We start from the raw sequence: 19,663 nt of genomic DNA, 5'->3' as shown, positions 1-19,663 counted from the left end.
ATTCTAGACAACTTGTTTAACTTTTTGGTCAAGAAAAGGGTCACACTCTGTAGCCCATGCTGGAGTGCAGTGATGACATCCTAGCTCACTGCAGCCTCCAACTTTTGAGCTCAAGCCATCCTCCCACCTCAGCCTCCTGAGTTGGTGGGACCACAGGTGTGGGCCACCATGCCCTGCGCCATCATGCCCTGCTAAGTTTTAAATATTTTGTAGAGATGGGGTTTTGCTCTGTTGCCCAGGCTGGTCTTGAACTGCCGACCTCAAGCAATCCTCCCACCTCAGCCTGCTGAGTGGGTGTGACCACAGGTGTGCGCCACCATGCCCTGCTAAGTTTTAAATATTTTGTAGAGATGGGGTTTTTCCATGTTGCCCAGGCTGGTCTTGAACTGCTGGCCTCAAGCAATCCTCCCACCTTGGCCTCTAAAAGTGCTGGGATCACTGGAGTAAGCCGCCGCTCCCAGCCTGCTCAACTTTCTTGAGTTTAAGTTTGGTCAGCTTGAAACTCAGTTTGAAGCTTGAGTTTAAGTTACATAGTGAAAGCAGTTAATAACCTGCTCACAGTGACGTTTTGAGGATTAAGATAATGCAGCTGAAAGCATTTCTAAGCTTTGAAATGTTAACCAACATAACACACAATTTTGCATTATTATTTTCTAAAATCATCTATATTTACATTGAAAAGTATAAAGTCCTGTGGATATGTTGACTGGAACTACATGAATTTAGACCAGATCCGTGCAGGGAGTAGAAGACATTACCGCTCTGGCAAAACCAGAATATGTAATTCCAGTCAGTCACATACAGCCAGTCTATACAATAATAACAATACGAATAATACACCTATCTACTGTCATCGTCATAACAACCATACAAGGCTGGTCCTATGTAGCCATTTTACACTTGAGGCTCAGTAAGGCTATGGGACTTCCATAGAGTTCCCGAGCTGCAGACCTGAACCACAGCAAAGCTGTGTGCTTCTTTCCCACTTCTCTCTACCCCAGGCTATCACGGCTTCACTGAACGGAATAATCACTTGACTTCAATTTCAACCTTAAACCTAATTTAAGTAAAAATGTCTGAAAGAAGAGAGGGAGGAAAGACGGAAAATAAGAAATTAGGGAACCAAGAAAAGAATGTAAAACCCCAGCAGGTCAGGGAGGGATAGGATGGGAAAGGAAAACAAGAGGGAAAGGGAAGAGAAGGAAGTCTTGCACATTATACGCCACTTAAGAAACATTCTGAGTTCTCAGAGATAATATAAAAACAAATGTTAATTTTAGTGATTCTCGGAAATTTAAAAAAATAAAATGTCAAATCATGTCTTTAATATTCATTTACATAGTTACCATTTGATAAGACCTACACTTTGTAAAAATCTGGAAAGACAGATGCAAAGTAGTTTTTATTTTAAGTTTTTAAAATTTTTCCACATGATGTATTTATCTCTAAAATGTTAATCAGAGCTTTATGGCTTTGAAAAGTGTTTTGGAAAGCTTTCCTATGAAATGTGAATATATAATCCATTCAGTTTATCACGCTGCTCTTCCCTGGAGAGAACCGTCCAGCTAGCACCTTGTGGGCAAGAACATAGGAGAATATGATGGATACAGTGTAGCATATTACCGGGTGAATATTAGATCACACAGGAGCATAAAGCTGGGTACCCACCGTTCCCTCTCTATTAACCCATAAATAGAACATGGTTACAATTACTTTTTATGTCTAGGATACAATTATAAAAAGTCTACATTAAAACAGAAAAGTTAGCCTATGAAGATTACACTTAATATTCTTATGTCCTGAATGTCTTATATTTGAAGAATATTTTATGTCTTTTAGAAACATCTTATTAAATTACCACTTAAAAAGCAATCAATCTGCTAATCATAAATTGTTTTAACTTCACAGAGGGAGAAATCTCAGTACTCTGATGAAACGGTTGACCTAGTTTGCTCTTCTTTAAATAAATAAGTATCATTGTACTTACTACTGCTAAACTCAAACACCTAATTAACACAGCTTGAAAGCAAATTAATAGAAATGTACAATAATTTCACATATACACATTGACTAAAAGTCATGCCATATCACTAATTGCATTCAAAAGTTTTTGAATGTTAGTTAATTTGAACAGTAGGAAATCAATTCGCCTGAGATTTTCCATACATTTCTATAAATGAATTAAGAAAAAATACTTCAAAACAATGCCCGTAAAAACAAAACTACATTCCAAAGTAATCTTTAATTTCTCTAGGTCATATAATGAATAACATTAATTTTCCCATTCTTAGTAACAAATTAAGGTATGAGGAAAATAACTCCGTAAGTTTAAAAATAATATTCAATTGTTGGTCATACTCAATTTTTTGCTCACATACCTATTCTACTAGAATCCTATGATGTAATATTTTAATCAATAAAGAAGCTATTGAAAAAATGAAATATTTCCCCTCCCAAAAGGAAATACATGAATATATATACACACACACACATATATATATATATACAAATTTTGTTAAATCTAAAGGTGAGCAGTAATGGTTTTATATATAACACGAGAAAGCAGCCCATAAGACTTTACTCAAAGTGGCTGCCCGTGAAAAGAAACAGGAAACAGAACTCATTCTTGAGTTTCAACTGTTGTAAAATAACTCAGAAATTTGTTTCCTCAACACTCACTGCAAACTAATTTGAGTCTTAAATATCTGTAACGAAAACAAAAGCAAGCTTTTAGATTACTAAATTTACGGGCGTAAGTGTTAAAATGTATGAGGGGTAAAAGGGTGTTAGACACTAGTTAATTAATAGTTATTTTTCCTCTATACAGGATACTAATTACAGGACAGTATTAAATCATAACTGGAAATGGAAAGTTATGTCAGACATTAAAGTACACAAATTATATGACTCAGAAACACGTGGAATGTCAAAAGAAGTTAATAGGATCCTTAAGAAAGTTAAGAATATTTTGCCAGGTGCGGTGGTTCACACCTATAATCCAAGCACTTTGGGAGGCTGAGGTGGATCACCTGAGCCCAGGAAATCAAGATCAACCTGGGCAACACAGTGAGACCCTACCTCTTAAAAAAAGAAAAAAACACACACAGAAAAAAAATGTCCGAGCATGGTGGCACACACCCTAGTCCTAGCTATCTGGAAGTGGAGGCAGAAGGATCACTAGAGCCTGTGAGGCTGAGGCTGCAATGAGCCATGACTGTGACACTGCACTCCAGCCTGAGTGACACAGCAATGTTCTGTCTCAAAAAATATATACGTATTTTCTCTTAAATTTTACCTAACCTTGATTTGTCTAGTACTGTGGACTCACTGTATTTCTCCAAATTCATATGTGGAAGCCCCCATCCCTAATGCAACTGTATCTGGAGATAGAGCCTATAAGGAAGTGATTTAGGTTAAATGAAATCATAAGGGTGTGATCCTGATCCCACAAGATTACTCCAGAGAGTGTCCTCTCCCTGCTCCTCCCTGCCTCTCCCTCCTTCCCATTCTCCCTGCGTCCTTCTGTCCACCCTGCAAGGACACAGCAGTGGGAAGGCGCCCTGCACCTTTAGTCAACCTGCACCTTGACCTTGGACCATCAGAATCCAGATGCCTCCACAACTGTGAGAAATGCATTTCTGTTGTCGAAGCCACCCAGACTGCGGTGTTTTGTCATGGCAGCTTGAGCCGATGAATACACCTGCTAAAATTTAAAAGTGTTTCAAATGTTTTGCTTATCTGCTTTAGTTACTTGAAATAACAAAAATTACTAAAATTAAAATTAAATTTTAAGAAGATCTTTAGGAAACCTGGCTAAAATATCTATAAGATATTAAAAAATAGATACACTGAAGAAAGCTATTTTCAAGGATGCAAGTTATTCTGCCACTTATAAAACAGAAATATACAAAAATCATTTATTTCTGTGGCCATAATAAAAACATTAATTTCCATAACTCCAAGCTCATTCCCCTCTCCCACTTCGAATCCAAAATTACCTCCCATAACTTGGGCACCAGACAAGGACACATATGTATGTACACGCAAACACACACACACGCAACGTAAACACACAGACACACACAAATACACATGCAATACATGACCACAGTTACTTTTAAGAATAAATGATTCAGTGACTGGTTTGCCCTTCTTGTTCGTAAAATATTTGGATCATTGAAATAAACCAAAAAACACAGAATACATAAAAATCAAAATAATGACAAATGACTCAATTGGAAATATTCAAGAAGTAATGAGCTGGCTGAGTTTACATTCCTGGTATATAAGTCAACACCAAAATTCAAATTGTAAAGCACAATAGCAATTATGCGTGTTGATCAGCAGAATGCACTAATTGTTTATGAAAACTGCAAGCAAAATATTAATCTAGGCATTAATTTGTCTTTGAATATAAATTAGTGCACACTTGTTTTTGAAATATGTTGGATTTTAATACATTACTTGATATGAAAAAGTACTAGTAGACATGCAGTAAGGGAGTGATTACCTGCTCGGGTTTGGTGGAACCGCCCATAGTGGGGTTTTCAGGGGTGCTGTCCTGAGACTGCTGCATACACAAACCTTTCGTTGCATCTTTGAACATAATGTCTTTTTCCAACAAACTGTCTTGCTTGGCAATTGGTAACACCAGGGGACTGCTAGAGGAAAAAAAGTCAGTATTACAATTAGTCTCTTTCTAATGTTTTATCAATTGAAAATTACCAATACAGGAGAGTTGGACTATAGATGGTGATTTTATTCAGATAAGAAATACTTCTTATAAACTGCAGGAAAAAAATTAATAAGAAATCTGTAAACTTTAAAAAAAAATAATTCCAAACTTCAATTTTAACTTTAAAAGAAAAAATATATACTTATTTGAACTCCAGAAGAAAATGTTTACAAATGTATATCTGACGATAATAGATGAATCAATAAACAATTTAAGTGCTGAGATTGAAATGCATGGCTGAACTAGACAAGATTTAACATTTAAACGCAAAAATGGATTGCAAACAACTGAATAAAGGCGTAATTGTATAATTAGTTTAAAAATTACTCATTTAGGATTTAAAATACAAAATCGTGGACAAAATTTCAAGTTTGTAATGGAATAATAACATGAGAATTAAAAACAATAATATCTTTAAGTACTGCAACATTACAAGCAGAGTAACTTTTGTTAATTCTATACAGCTCAAACAAAGCCAAAAAATAAAAGATACTTAACTTTTTATTCTTCTATTTACTTTATTGCCAAAATACAGTCATTATTTTATAATGTTCATTAAAAATAAATAGAAAATAAATTGATAAATGTTGCATCGTATCACTAAGATTTAAAATGTGCCTCCTGAATTGTTACCATATAAGCAGAAATGCATGTGTATTTAATCAAGTGCAATCTACATAAACATAATTATTTCATGTCGTCTACCATAGTCACTGGACTACATAGTCTAACTAGAGCTAAGTGCAATTTTTTTGCCTCTTTTCAACTTCTATTTATTGAGGTTTAGTTTACGTACAGTAAAATTCACCCTTTGTTGCTTAGCTCAATGAGATTTGACAGATATACATAGTTGCATAAGCAAAATAACCAGCAATGTATAGAATACTTTATCACCTCCAAGAGACCCTTTGTGTCCCTTGGAGTCAATTATTATTAGGTGAGTTAGTGGCTTCTCACACTGTGATTTTTATTTGAATTTCATTTTCTTATTTTAAAATACTTATTAAATAAAAATGGAATATATTTCAGGTGTATAATGTGGTGATTTGATATACATTTTGTAAAGGAAACTACAATTCTATTAATTAACATATCACATTAGATCTCCAAAATTTGCTCATCTTATGATTTAAAGTGTGTGCTCTATGACTGACACCTTCCCTTGCTCCGACTCTCCAATACCTGGCAGCCACCGTTCTACTCTCTGCTTCTGTGATTTTCAGGTTTTTAAGAGTCCACACATAAGTAAGATGATGCAATATTTATCTGTCTGTGTCTGGCTTACTTCACTTGGCCTAATGTCTTCCACGCTGATCCACTGCAAATGATAGAATTTCTTTTTTTTTTTTTTTGTAGCTGAATAATATTCTGTAGATACATACCACAATTTCTTTATCCTTTCATCTGTTCATGGGCCTTAGATTGTTTCCATATTATCATTATCGTGAACAATGCTGAAATGAACATGAGACGGTACATACCTCTTTGAGACCTTGATTTCATTTCTTTTGAATAAAATATCCAGAATTACAATACTGGATCATGTATTAGTTCTATTTTTTAATTTTTTGAGGAGACTCCATACTTGTTTCCGTAGTGACTATACCACTTTGCATCCCCACAAACAGTGTTCAAGGGGCCCCTTTTCTCTATACCCTCACCAACACTGGTTACCTCTTGTCTTTTGGATAATTTTCATCCTTATAGATTTGAGGTGGTATCTTGTTGTGCTTTGAATTTAAATTTCTGTGATGACTAGTGATGGTGAGTATCTTTTCATATACCTGTTGGACAAAATTGTATAACTTCTTTGGAAAAATGTCTATTCAGGTTCTTTGCTCATTTTAAAAACTTAATAGTTGTTTTTACAGTGAGCTTTGTGAGTTCATTATGTACTTTAGTTATTTATCCCTTAATCATATATATTTGCACATACATATGCACATACACATATATACCTAAGTATACAGTTTGCAATTATTTTCTCCCATTAAACATGCTACTCTTTCATTTTGTTGATTTTATTGTTTTCTTTGCTGTGCAGGAGCCTTTTAGTCTGATGTAACTGACTTATTTTTTCTTTTGTTATCTGTGCTTTTTCTTCTGGTGTCATATCCATAAAACTCATTGCCACAAAAGTTGTTGAGGAGCTTCTTTTTTTTTTTTTTTGAGGTTTATGGTTTTAAATTTTATATTTAATTCTTTCATCCATTTTGACTTAATTTTCTACATGGTGTAAGACAAGTGTCCAATTTCATTCTTTTGTATGTGAATATCCAGTTTTCCTAGTACCAACTATTAACTTTCTTTTCCCCATTGCATCTTGGCACTCCTGTCAAAGAGATCAGTTGACAATATATGCTTAGGTTTATTTCTGCACTTTCCATTCTGTTCCATTGGTCTATGTGTCTGTTTTATTGCCAGTATCATACTATTTTGATTACTATAGCTTTGTAATATAGTTTGAAATCAGGGGATGTGATGCTTTCAACTTTGCTCCTTCTGAAATAAATAGCTTTTGCTATTTAGAGTTTTTGTATTTCCATAAAACGTTTCTCTTCTTTGGTAAAATGTGGGCTCAAATCTTTTGACTATTTATATTGGTTTCTTTTTTTTCAGATTATTGACTTTATATATTCTGTATCCAACTCATTTATCAGATAAGCTCTTGGCAAATATTCTCTCCCACTCAGCATCTTTGTACTTTTATTTGCATAATTGTGTTTCAAAGAAAAAAATTCTCTTACAGTTTGTGTTTCTGTGACTTATCTAAGTTCCTTTCCTAACCCAATGTCACCAAAAATTTCTCCTGGGTTTTACTCTAGGATCTGTACAATTTTAAGCTTTACACTTTGATCTACGATCCATTGTGAGTTGCTTTTTGTATACAGTGCTACATATGAGTTGAAGTACATTATTTTCTGATATGGATGTCGAAATGTTTCAGCATTGTTTTTTAAAAAATGACTTTCACTTCCATTTAGTGGGACACATTTTTAAAAAATAAATTGATCATATCTGTGTGAGTTTATTTTGGGACTCTTCAGAATGTTTCATTGATATAATCATTCATTATCATTCATTGATATAATCATTCATTATTAAATCAATACTACACTGTCTTGATTCAAATATCTTCTCATTTAGACTTGAAACCAGTCATGTGAGTTATCCAACTTTATTTTCACTTTGAAAATTATCTGGCAGTCTTTAGCATTTTCATATACATTTTGAATCTGTTTGTGAATTTTTACAAAAATACCTGTTGTGATTTTGATTAGCATTGCATTCAATTGATAAATCAGTTTGGTGAGAATTGAAATACTGACAATGTCAACTTGCGTCATGCATGAAAACAAGTACCTTTATTTTGATCTTTGTCAATTTCCCTCACCAATATGTTTTAGCTTTCAGAATGAAAATCTTCCAAATAATTTTTAGATTTATTCTTTTTTATGGTTTTATGAATGTATTTTAAAATTCCAAGGCTGAGTGTAGAAGGATTGCTTCTACACTCAGGAGATTGAGACCAGCCTGGGCAACACAGGAGATTGAGACCAGCCTGGGCAACACAGTGAGCCCCTTCTCTACAAAAAGTAAAAAGTTAGCCAGCTGTGGTGGTGCGTGCCTGTAGTCCCAGCTACTCAGGAGGCTGAGGTGGGAGGATCTCTTGGGTCCATGAGGTCGAGGCTGCAGTGAACTGTGATTGCACAGGTACACTCCAGCCTGAGTGACAGAGTGATACCTGGTCTCAAAAAATAATGAAACAAATGAGTAAATAAAAATAAAATTCCAATTTCCATTTATTGAATTTTAGTATATAAATACACAAATGATTTTGTATATTAACCTTCACATAGCAAGAAGAGAATAAGCTGAAGGGTTGCTTTCAGTAACCACCACAGTCTCATCACTTTGCAGCCCATCTCTATGCCCTGCCTTGCAACTGAACCATAGAACCTAGGAAAGCATGAATAAAAAAAGAGACTAGCAAATAGGCCAGGCCTGATGGAAAGGCAGGAATATTAAGAAATAAGTTTACAGAAATGCAAGGTCAGTCTTCCTTATTTTGAACTCTGGATGATGTTTTATAGTGTTTGAGCCAATGAAAATACTTGCACATATGTGAGGGGACAGAGGATCATATATTAATATGAAATAGCATGGCATAGTACAGATGTATGGGCATACATTTTCAAGTCAGTAAAACTACCATGTTTGATATCTGGTTATACCACTTTGGGTGAGTTATGTAGCCATTCTGTAAAATCAAACTGCAAATGGACTATAGTGAAGGACTAATAACATAATGCACAAAAAGGGAGTAGCACCATGACTATGGCCATAGCAGGCAGTAAATCCAGCTGTTGTTTGTATGTGTCTAGAACTGTCAAGCTTCTGAGATTTCACCCTACTTACAATCTAATAAGTTAGTTTGTTACTATTCTATGATTAGTTGCAGAAGACAAGAGTTCCCTGGACAAGAGATAAAAGACTTTATTACTCAAGGCAGACACAGAGCTTTATGTTTATATGAGTTCTTCTGTTTATATTTGTCTTCTTATGGTTATATTTGTCTTCTGTTCCATGTAGTGAGGAGGGGGAAGTAGGAAGAAAACAATACAGTTGGATCTTAATGGATGCCAACACTAGAGAAAGTGCTGTTACAGGAGAGAAAGCCAGGTATATATCAAGTATCTTTTGAGCAAGCAACAAACATTGCATCAAGGAGCAAATAAGTCAGTCCCTTCTTTTGGGAGTGAATATGATTCTTTAAATTTACTCAGTTGCCTATGTAGCTATCTACATACGCCTTGCAGTCTGACAAACTGAGCAAAAATGCGAAGGATGCTCATGGATCAAGGTAGACGGTTCTTCTCAATAGTATAGTTATTAATTGGAAAAAATTTACTATGAAAAGAAAAGGCTTATAATGCTTATAAAAATTTCATAGCCAGATCTGCTTGATACTGCTGTGATTTGAATATTTGTCGCCAGTGAGGCAGTATTGAGAGGTGAAACCTTTAGGAGGTGATTAGGTAATGAGGCCTCTGTCCCCATGAATAAGTTAATCGATTCATGGATTAATAGATTATTGGGTTAATGGATTAATGGTTTATCATGAGAGTGGGACTGATGGCTTTATAAGAAGAGGAAGAGAGACCTGAGCTAGCACTCTCAGCCCCTCATCATGAGATGTGCTGTGCCACCTTGGGACTGTGCAGAGAGTCCCCTCAGCAAGAAGGTACTCACAAGATGTCACCCCTCAACCTTGGACTTCTCAGCCTCCAGAACCATAAGAAATACCTTTCATTTCTTATAAATTACCCAGTTTTAGGCAGCCTGTTATAGGCAACAAAAAATGAACTAAGACAAATGCCATCAAATGATAAAATATTACTTCCAAAGAGACCTTCTTTCTTCCACAAGCACCACTGGGACAATGCCTGTCTGCTGTAACTTCATTCATCATTCACAGAGTTCCCAAGAATATGTTCTATGCTTCTTTGAAACAAAACCCCTTCACATATTTTAAAAAGTTGTTATGGTGTGTCTGTGTATGTGTGTGTGTGTGTGTGTGTGTGTGTGTGTGTGTCTATATATATATATATATATATATTTTTTTTTTTTTTTTTTTTGAGACAGAATCTCACTCTGTCACCCAGGCTGGAGTGCAGTGGTGTGATCTTGGCTCACTGCAACCTCTGTCTCCCAGGTTCAAGTGATTCTCCTGTCTCAGCTTCCTGAATAGCTGGGACTACAGGCATGAACCCCCATGCCGATCTAATTTTTTTTTAATTTTAATTTTTATTAGAGATGGGGTTTCATTATGAAATTCTGAGGCCAGGCTGGTCTCAAACTCCTGTCCTCAAGTGATCCACCTGCCTTGGCCTTCCAAAGTGCTGGGATTACAGGCGTAAGCCACCATTCTTGGCCTTTCTCTATTGTTTTCTATAATTTGAGTGAACTATCTGCAAAACGTTATATTAATTATATGACATTTAATATGTGATAGTCTTTTGTTCTAAACACTCTACATGTATTAAATTTGTTTCATTTTCACAACAACATTATAAAGTGTTCATTATTTTATAATGTCTATATGTTTTATGAATGAGCGAACTGAGAGCACAGAGGAGAAGAACTTGCTCTGGACACACAGCAGGTGCTACTGGAGCTGAGGTTTGAGTCTGTCGGATCTAAGCTACAGAACCTGTGTGCTTACTCACCTGCCACACTGTCTACATCTACTCTCATATCATAAAAATATTTTCTGTATTTTTCTTCATCTATCAATCGTATTTTCTTCTTTGTCAGAGAGTTCTATAAACAAAAGGGAGGGTTTGCATATACCAATTTTTTTGAGTCTAGGGTGATTAATAAAAGAGTAGATTGGTCAAGGTCCAAACAAAGAAGATAGTTTATGAAATACAAAAAAGATCACCAATTATAAAGATTTCTTTAGAATAAATATTTAGAAGAAGAACTGAATTTAGTAAAATAGTTGAAATAATCCTTTTATATCTCAAATCTAATTGCAGTATCACTAGCAGACTCCATGAGAGCTATGGTTGGAAAGAAGATTGGCTTAAGACTATGGAGACATCATTCTAAATCAGATTTTACCTCAAGTTGGCTGCCACCTGAACTTTTAAGGCCTGTGAAATCTCTGGGTCACAGCTTCACCTTTGCAAAATGCAAGAGTTAAACTAGGTAATATCTAAGTGTATATCAAGCCCTACAGTTTTGTATTCTTAATAAATAATCTCTACACATAGAACTTTTTACCTGCATCTCAAAAATAAGTCACTACCTCACTCAATTACATCATAGGTTATATAAGATATACCACTAACAATAATCGCAAAGAAATAGTTACAGAGACTCCCTGTATTTGCACACTGTTTGCGTGCTGCTCTAAGGACATACTTGAGACTGGCTATGTATAAAGGAAAGAGGTTTAATTCACTCACAGTTCCACATGGATGGGGAGGCCTCAGGAAACTTACAATCATGGCAGAAGTCACCTCTTCACAGGGCGGCAGGAGGAAGAATGAGTGCCAACAGGGGAAATGCCAGATGCTTATAAAACAAGCAGATCTCATGAGACTCACTCACTATCATGAGAACAGCATGGGCAAACCACCCAGATGATTCAATTACATCCCACTGGATCCCTCCCATCACACGTGGGGATGAGAACTGCAATTCGAGATGGTATTTGGGTGGTGACACAGGCAAACCATATCATACTGCCCCAGCGCCTCCCAAACCTCATGTCCTTACATTTCAAACATCACGCCTTTCCAACAGTCCCCTAAAGTGTTTACTCATTCCAGCATTAATGCAAAAGTCCAAGTCCAGAGTCTTATCTGAGTCAAGGCAAGTCCCTATCATCTATGAGCCTATAAAACTGAAAGCAAGTTAGTTACCTCCTGGATACACTAGGGGTACAGGCTTTGGCTAAATAATCCCATTCCAAATGGGAGAAATTTGCCAAAACAAAGGGGTACAGGCCCCATGCAAGTCCAAAATACAACAAGACAGTCATTAAACGTTAACATTCCATAATGATTCTCCTTTGCTCCATGTCTCACATCCAGGTTACAATGATACAAGAGGTGGGCTCCCATGGCCTTGGGTAGCTCTGTCCCTGTGGCTTTGCTGGGTATGGCCCTGCACCTGGCTGCTTTCATGGGCTGGTATTGAGGGTCTGCAGCTTTTCCAGGTGCATGGTGGAAGCTTTCAGTGGTTCTACCATTCTGCGGTCTGGAGGAACATGGCCTATTTCTCACAGCTCCATTAAGCAGTGCCCAAGTGGGGACTCTGTGTGGAGGCTCCAACACCACATTTCCCTTCTGCAGTGCCCTAGCAGGGTTTGCTCCTGCAGCAAACTTCTGCCTAGAAATCCAGATGTTTCCATACATTCTCTGAAGTCTAGGCTAAGTTTCCCAAACCTCAATTCTTGACTTCTGAGCACCCACAGGCCCAACACCACATGTATTCCACCAAGGCTTGGGGTTTGCACCCTCTGAAGCAAGGCCCGAGCTATCCTTTGGCCCCTTTGAGCTGCATGAGGCTGAAGTTGCTGGGGTGCAGGACACCAAGTCCCTCAGCGGCACACAGCAGTGAGGTCCTGGGCTCAGCCCACAAAACCATTTTTGCCTCTCAGACTTCCTTGCCTGTGATGAGAGGGGCTGCTGGGAAGGTCTCTGATATGCCCTGGAGACATCTTCCCCATTGTCTTGGTGATTAACACTTGGCTCCTTGTTACTTATGCAAATTTCTGCAGCAGTCTTGAATTTTTTTCCTAATAAATGGGTGTTTCTTTTCTACTGCATCATCAGGCTGCAAATTTTCAAACTTTTATGCTCTGTTTCCTTTTGAACACTTTGCTGCTTAGAAATTTATTCTGCCGGATACTCTAAATCATCTCTCTCAAGTTCAAAGTTTCACAGATCTCTAGAGCAGTGGCAAAATTCTGCCAGTCTCTTTGCTAAAACATAGCAAGTGTCACCTTTGCTCCAGTTCCCAGCAAGTTCCTCATCTCCATCTGAGATCACCTCAGCCTGGACTTCATTGTCCGTAACACTATCAGCATTTTGGTCAAAGCCATTCAACAAGTCTCTCAGAAGTTCCAAATGTTCCCACATCTTCCTGTTTTCTTCTGTTATGCCCAGACCGTTTGTTCCCCAAAGAAGACCACCAGAGTCCAGAGTCAAAGTCAAGCGGCAAGGATCTTTTACTGCAAGTTCGAACTTGGTCCCTCCATTCCACAGCATACAAGAGGGCCCTGAACAATGCGAGTGCTTGCCTTTTATAGCCCGAGGTAAATAGGATAGTAAAGTTACAGAGGAACAAGGGAATTCTCTTGGTTACAGCATTACAATTGGTTTACATTTTAAGTTATACATTTAGTAGTTTTTCTATTGGTTCCCGCGCTTTCAGTAAAACCTCAAATGGCTGTGTCCTTATCGGGGATTTTCCAGGTGGTGTTTGTACTGGGCTCAGGAAATTGAGAGATATATGGTGGGATGTGTTTGTACTGGGCTCAGGAAATTGAGAGACATATGGTGGGATGTGTTTGTACTGGGCCTGTTTGTGTTGAGCCCGGGGCTGAGGAATGTGCTTTGTGTTGAGCCCGGGGCTGAGGAATGTGCCTGATTTCTTTCACTTCTCAGCCCTTCAAACTGTTCCAGCCTCTGCCTGTTACCCAGTTCCAAAGTTGCTTCCACACTTTCGGGCATCTTTACAGCAGCACCCCACTCCCAGCACATATTTACTGTATTAGTCTGTTCTCATGCTGCTACAAGGACACACCTGAGACTGGGTAATTTATAAAGGAAAGAGGTTTAATTGATTCACAGTTCCACATAGCTGAGGAGGCTTCAGGAAAATTACAATAATTGCAGAAGGCATCTCTTCACAAGTTGACAGGAGAGAGAATGAGTGCCAGCAGGGGAAATGCCAGATGCTTACAAAACCATCAGATCTTGTGAGAATGAGTTCACTATCAAGAGAACAGCATGGGGGAATCTGCCCTCATGATTCAATTACCTCCCACCAGGTCTCTCCCAGGACATGTGGGGATTATGGGAACTATAATTCAAGATGAGATTTTGGGTGGGGACACCTCTAAACCATATCACTCTTTTATTCATATAAGAAAAAAAACAATTCTAAGTAATATAATTGTTTTGAAAAGCAGTATATTAATTAGTCATGCACTTATTTTCTACAAGAAAAGTGCAAATTGTATACCTAGGCTGATGGCATACAATATTATAAATTTCCATAGAACAATTGTTTAGGGATCTTTCTTTTAAAATAAAACAGTTTGTCTATAATCATTGTGATTAATAATAGCATTCAGACAATTTGACTTCAATATCTTAAAATTTTCACTTACTATGTATTTGTAGAATTTAATGACACATATAATAAAATGTTATTTGTTAAAAAAATTTTAATCATTGGTATTTTCTTAATACTCATTAGATGTTTATTGATTGGAAAAATATTTATCAGATTATGTTTAAAACTAAGATGTGATTTTATATATATGTGTGTGTGTGTGTGTGTGTGTGTGTGTGTATATATTTATATAGTGCAAGACTGAATAAAAGAGGAAACATATAAAGGGTAAAAGGAAAAATTCCAAGTTAATAGTAGTTTCATCAAGAAGGTGGAATAGTGACCCAGAAGGCCTTAACCTTCTTCTCTCAGCTAAATTTTGACAATCTCTAATCCTCTGAACTCCCTTTTCTTGAAGCAATGACTTTAGAAAACTGAACTGCAAATATTTTCTCTCCCTCTTTGAGATGTATATCTTCTCCCAGCCTCTGGCCAGTTTTACAACCCAGGGATGTCTTTATGACCTGGGAGTCATCCCTTTGAAGTCTAAACAGGGAAGAACAGAGCCCACATAGTTTTTGTGGAGCACAGGAGCCTAACTTTGATAAAGGACAATGAGCAAATGCCCATGGCTTAGTCACCTTGACCAAACTCCTCCCTAAAGTGCTACAGTACTTTCCTGCTAGCTCATTCCAGCACTTAGAAACTCTCCCATTTTTTGTTCAGTTGAATTGAGTTCAATCATTCTCCCTTAGTGCAATAGTTTTTAGTAAAGTCTTTCTTTCCTGTATAACTTCTCTGGTGCAACTTTTCTTTGAAGCAAATGAGCGATTTTTTTCATGCTTCTATATGTTTTTCTGCAGTTTCCAAATTTTCTTCAACAAGAAATTCTTATTCTGATTATAAAAAAGAAATTATTAGTAATAGAAGTTTTATTTGGTGAGAAAAAAAAGAAACGAGATAGTATATTTTCTATGGATAAGACAGATCCCATAAACATTTAAAAAAAGAAATTCAGTACCATCCAAGGGTAGCTTAGATTAATACAGTAGAGATAGATTTAACTCTGACTGTGAAAAAAAATTAGATGAGAATATACCAGCAGACAACCAATTTCTGAACTCTACTGGATTTATGCCAGACTTACTTATTTTGACAAACATAAAAGTAACTTCATGCAGAGAAAATGTGCCTATAGGAAATAGGATTTTATTTCTGAAAATGGAAACAGGAATGTAATAAAATGAAACCAACAAAGGCAACAATTATCACCCATTGTAACTAAAGTAATTTTAGAAAATCATAGAGATGAAATACAATTGAATATATTGAGATATATGAGGCCAACAACAAAAATAACCAAAAAAAAAATAATAACACAAACAGATTTCGTAAAGATATGGCATATGTGACTTGGTTATTTTGGTGCTTAAAATAACTGAATAGACAGTTCTTAATGTTACTCCTACAAACATAGCTACATAAATTGTTCACCGTAGAAAATTCAATTAAATTTTTGTTTTTCTGCTTCTATAAAGACCTAAGGATTAATATTAAATGAAAGAGTTCTTGAAGAGATTTGAATTAATTGCTGTATATTTGGTCCTTCTAAAAATTAATTTTTGTAAGAATTTTTTTTTACAATTTAAAGACCATTATGGTAAAATATTACCTGTGTCTAAAAAGCAAATAAAACTTTCATGTGTCATTGGCTGAACTGGAGTTTATACTGTTTTTAAGACATATTAATCTTGACAGCTCTCAATAGATATATGCAAAAAAATTTTAATAGCTCGTTTAAGGGAAAATTTGTAAATTAAGTATAATTTAGTACTTTTATGTATATATGAAGGAAGATTCTGAAAGTTTCAAGTGTTAGCTTTGCTAGGAATGCTCCCTGAATGGATCATTCTGTCTCTGTATTCGATGACATTTCTCTTTGTGCACTACTGGACTTCAGAATACCTAAGAGAAAATAATTAGGGAACTCGTTGACAGGTTTATCAATACTTTGTAAACACATTCTGTAGAATTTAACAATGTAGTTGTAATATTTGATTAAAAAGGCTTGATGTTTTATAGATTACTAAATAAAAAAATTATACATACATATCAAATGAGTTATTTGATATAAAAGTCATTTGTAATCTAAAAGACAATATACAAATATGATGTATTATTGCTTAAATTGCTTAAATACTATGCATTAATTGTCGGGAAAAGAAACAGACCAGGCTGTGACTGTGTCTATATAGAAAGAAGTAGACATAAGAGACTCCATTTTGTTCTGTATTTGAGATGCTGTTAATCTGTGACCCTACCCCCAACCTTGTCCTTGCAAGAGACATGTGCTGTGGTGACTCAAAGTTTAATGGATTTTGGGCTGTGCAGGCTGTGCTTTGTTAAACAAGTGCCTGAAGGCAGCTTGCTGGTTAAAAGTCATCACCATTCTCTTAATCTCAAGTACCCAGGGACACGTACACTGCCAAAGGTCTCAGGGACCTCTGCCTTGGAAAGCTAGGTATTGTCCAAGGTTTCTCCCCATGTAATAGTCTGAAATATGGCCTCGTGGGAAGGGAAAGAGCTGATCGTCCCCCAGCCTGACACCCGTGAAGGGTCTGTGCTGAGGAGGACTAGTATAAGAGGAAAGAAGGCCTCTCAGCAGTTGAGATAGAGAAAAGCATCTGTCTCCAGCTCGTCCCTGGGCAATGGAACATCTCGGTGTAAAACCGGATTGTATGTTCTGTTTACTGAGAAAGGAGAAAACCGCCTTAGGGCTGAAGGTGGGACACGCTAGCGGCAATGCTGCTCTTTATGCACTAAAAAGGTTTTGGAGATGCTTGCATATGCATATCAAGGCACAGCACTTTTCCTTAAACTTATTCATGTCACAGAGATCTTTATTCATATGACTTACTGCTGACCTTCTCCCTAGGATGATCCTATTACCCTGCCACTTCCCTTTTGCTAAGATGGTAAAGATAATGATCAATAAATACTGAGGGAACTCAGAGACCAGTTCCGGCGTGGGTCCTCTGCATGCTGAGCGCCCGTCCCCTGGGCCCACTTTTTCTTTCTCTATACTTTGTCTCTGTGTCTCATTTCTTTTCTCAAGTCTCTCGTTCCACCTAACGAGAAAGGCCCACAGGTGTGGAGGGGGCAGGCCACCCCTTCAATTAATATTCTTTAATATATTAATACGAAGTGAAACCACACAAGAAATTTTATGCCACAGTTTTCTGATTCTGCAAAAGTAGAACTTAAGGTGACAACTGGGACATTTTAATACTGAAAGAGGGCTTTATTCATCATCATGCTGGGGAAAAAAGCAGACACCAGACTGGACCAAATGGGCACATATGGCCACTCTAGTTATGAGAAATTTCTTCTGCTTGTGAAAAAGAGGTGTTCAGGACATACAAATCCATACAGGGGCCGGCACAGTGGCTCACGCCTGTAATCCCAGCACTTTGGGAGGCCGAGGTGGGTGGATCACCTGAAGCCAGGAGTTCAAGACCAGCCTGGCCAACATGGTGAAACCTCATCTCTACTAAAAATACAAAAACTAGCTGGGCACGGTGATGCACACTTGTAATCGCAGCTACTCAGGAGGCTGAGGCAGGAGAATTACTTGAGCCCAGGAGGCGGAGGTTGCAACGAGCCGAGATTGTACCATTGGACTCCAGCCTAGGCAACAGAGTGAGACACTGTCTCAAAACAAAAAAAAAAAATCCATATGGAACATTGAAACACACTGGAAAGTCAAAGTAGTATCATTTGCACAACTTCTAAATCTTTGGAGTTCTAAAACTTTGGCACAAGAAGCAAGATACCCCAAGGGCATGACACCCCAAGGTTACAGCAGCTGTAGCACCAGTGAATATTCCTATATTTAGGCTCTTTAATTTCTTTCAGTGATGTTTTGTAGTTTTCAGTGTAAAAATTTGCAGTTCTTTTCTTAAATTTTCTTGTATTTTGTTTTTCTTATGTTGTTGTAAACTAAATTGTTTTTAATTTTTCCTTTTTTCCTCCCCTACTGGGTAAGCATGTTTTTAATCTCATTTTTGAATTACGAATTGCTGTGTATAGAAATACTGATTGTTTCTGTGTCTTGATCATGGGTATTGCCATCCTCCTGAACTATATTCTTAGTTCAAATAGGATTTTTAAATAAATTCCTTAGAATTTTCTACATAAATATTATGTCATCTGAATATAGAGATAGTTTTACTTCTTCATTTCCAGTTTGGATACTTTTTATTTATTTATTTATTTATTTTCTTGCTAGGTTGCTCTAGCAAAAACCACCAATACAATGTTGAACAGAGCTGGTGACAGCAGACACTCTTGCCTTTGTCCTCATCTTATGGGGTAAGTGATCAGTTACCATTGAGTACAACGTTAGCTCTGTTTTGCTTTTGTTTTGTTTCCTTTTTTTATTTTTTGGTACTTGCCCTTTATCAGGTTGAGAAAATTTCCTGCCATTCTTAGTTTATTTACTTTTTCCTCATAAAAGTGTATTGGGCTTTGTCAAATGCTTTTTCTACATATGTTGAGATAATCATTTGATTTTGTTCTTTATTCTATTAACATGATACACCATATTTTCTGATTTTTAAACGCTCAGCCTTGCTTTCTTGTCATAAATCTCACAAAGACATACTGTGAAATCCTTTTTATATGTGGCTGAACTTGATTTGCTGGTGTTTTATTTAGGTGTCTTAAAGCTACATTCATAAGGTTGTTGTTTTCTTTTTATCTGACATTTTTATTTGATTTTTGTATCTGGGTAATTCTGACCTGATAGAATGAGTCAAGAACAATTCCCTGCTCTTCTGTTTTTGAAAGTGTTTGTGAGGGATAATGTTAATTCTTTAAACAATTGGAAGAATTCAGCCTTGAAGCCATGTGGACATTAGCTTTCCTTTGTGAGAAGTTTTTGGTGACAAATTCAATCTCTACTTGCTGTAGGTCTATTCCAATGTTCTCTTTTTTTCTTTAGTTCTGCTTCTTGGTGTTTTCTTGGAATTTGTCAATTTCGTCTAGGTTATCTAATATTTTGGTGAACAATTG

General features: G+C 36.7%; 1 protein-coding gene across 12 annotated transcripts in view; it reads right to left on the bottom strand.

The window, feature by feature from the left end:
* Positions 1–19,663, bottom strand: part of MYO16 (myosin XVI) — a 698,554-nt gene that overhangs the window by 360,702 nt on the left and 318,189 nt on the right. For 8 of the 12 annotated variants that reach the window (XM_045377420.2, XM_005586232.4, XM_074021386.1 and 5 more), the window contains one exon: positions 4,511–4,661. In XM_045377420.2, the coding sequence (XP_045233355.2) occupies positions 4,511–4,661 (151 nt within the window). The remainder of the gene's footprint in view (positions 1–4,510; positions 4,662–19,663) is intronic. The other 4 variants (XM_074021383.1, XM_074021384.1, XM_005586227.4 and 1 more) reach the window with 1 other exon arrangement.

The sequence above is a fragment of the Macaca fascicularis genome, chromosome 17, assembly GCF_037993035.2.
Source record: "Macaca fascicularis isolate 582-1 chromosome 17, T2T-MFA8v1.1".
Lineage (NCBI taxonomy): Eukaryota > Metazoa > Chordata > Mammalia > Primates > Cercopithecidae > Macaca > Macaca fascicularis.
Note: the sequence above shows the minus strand (reverse complement) of the source record. Positions and strands in the feature narration are given on the sequence as shown.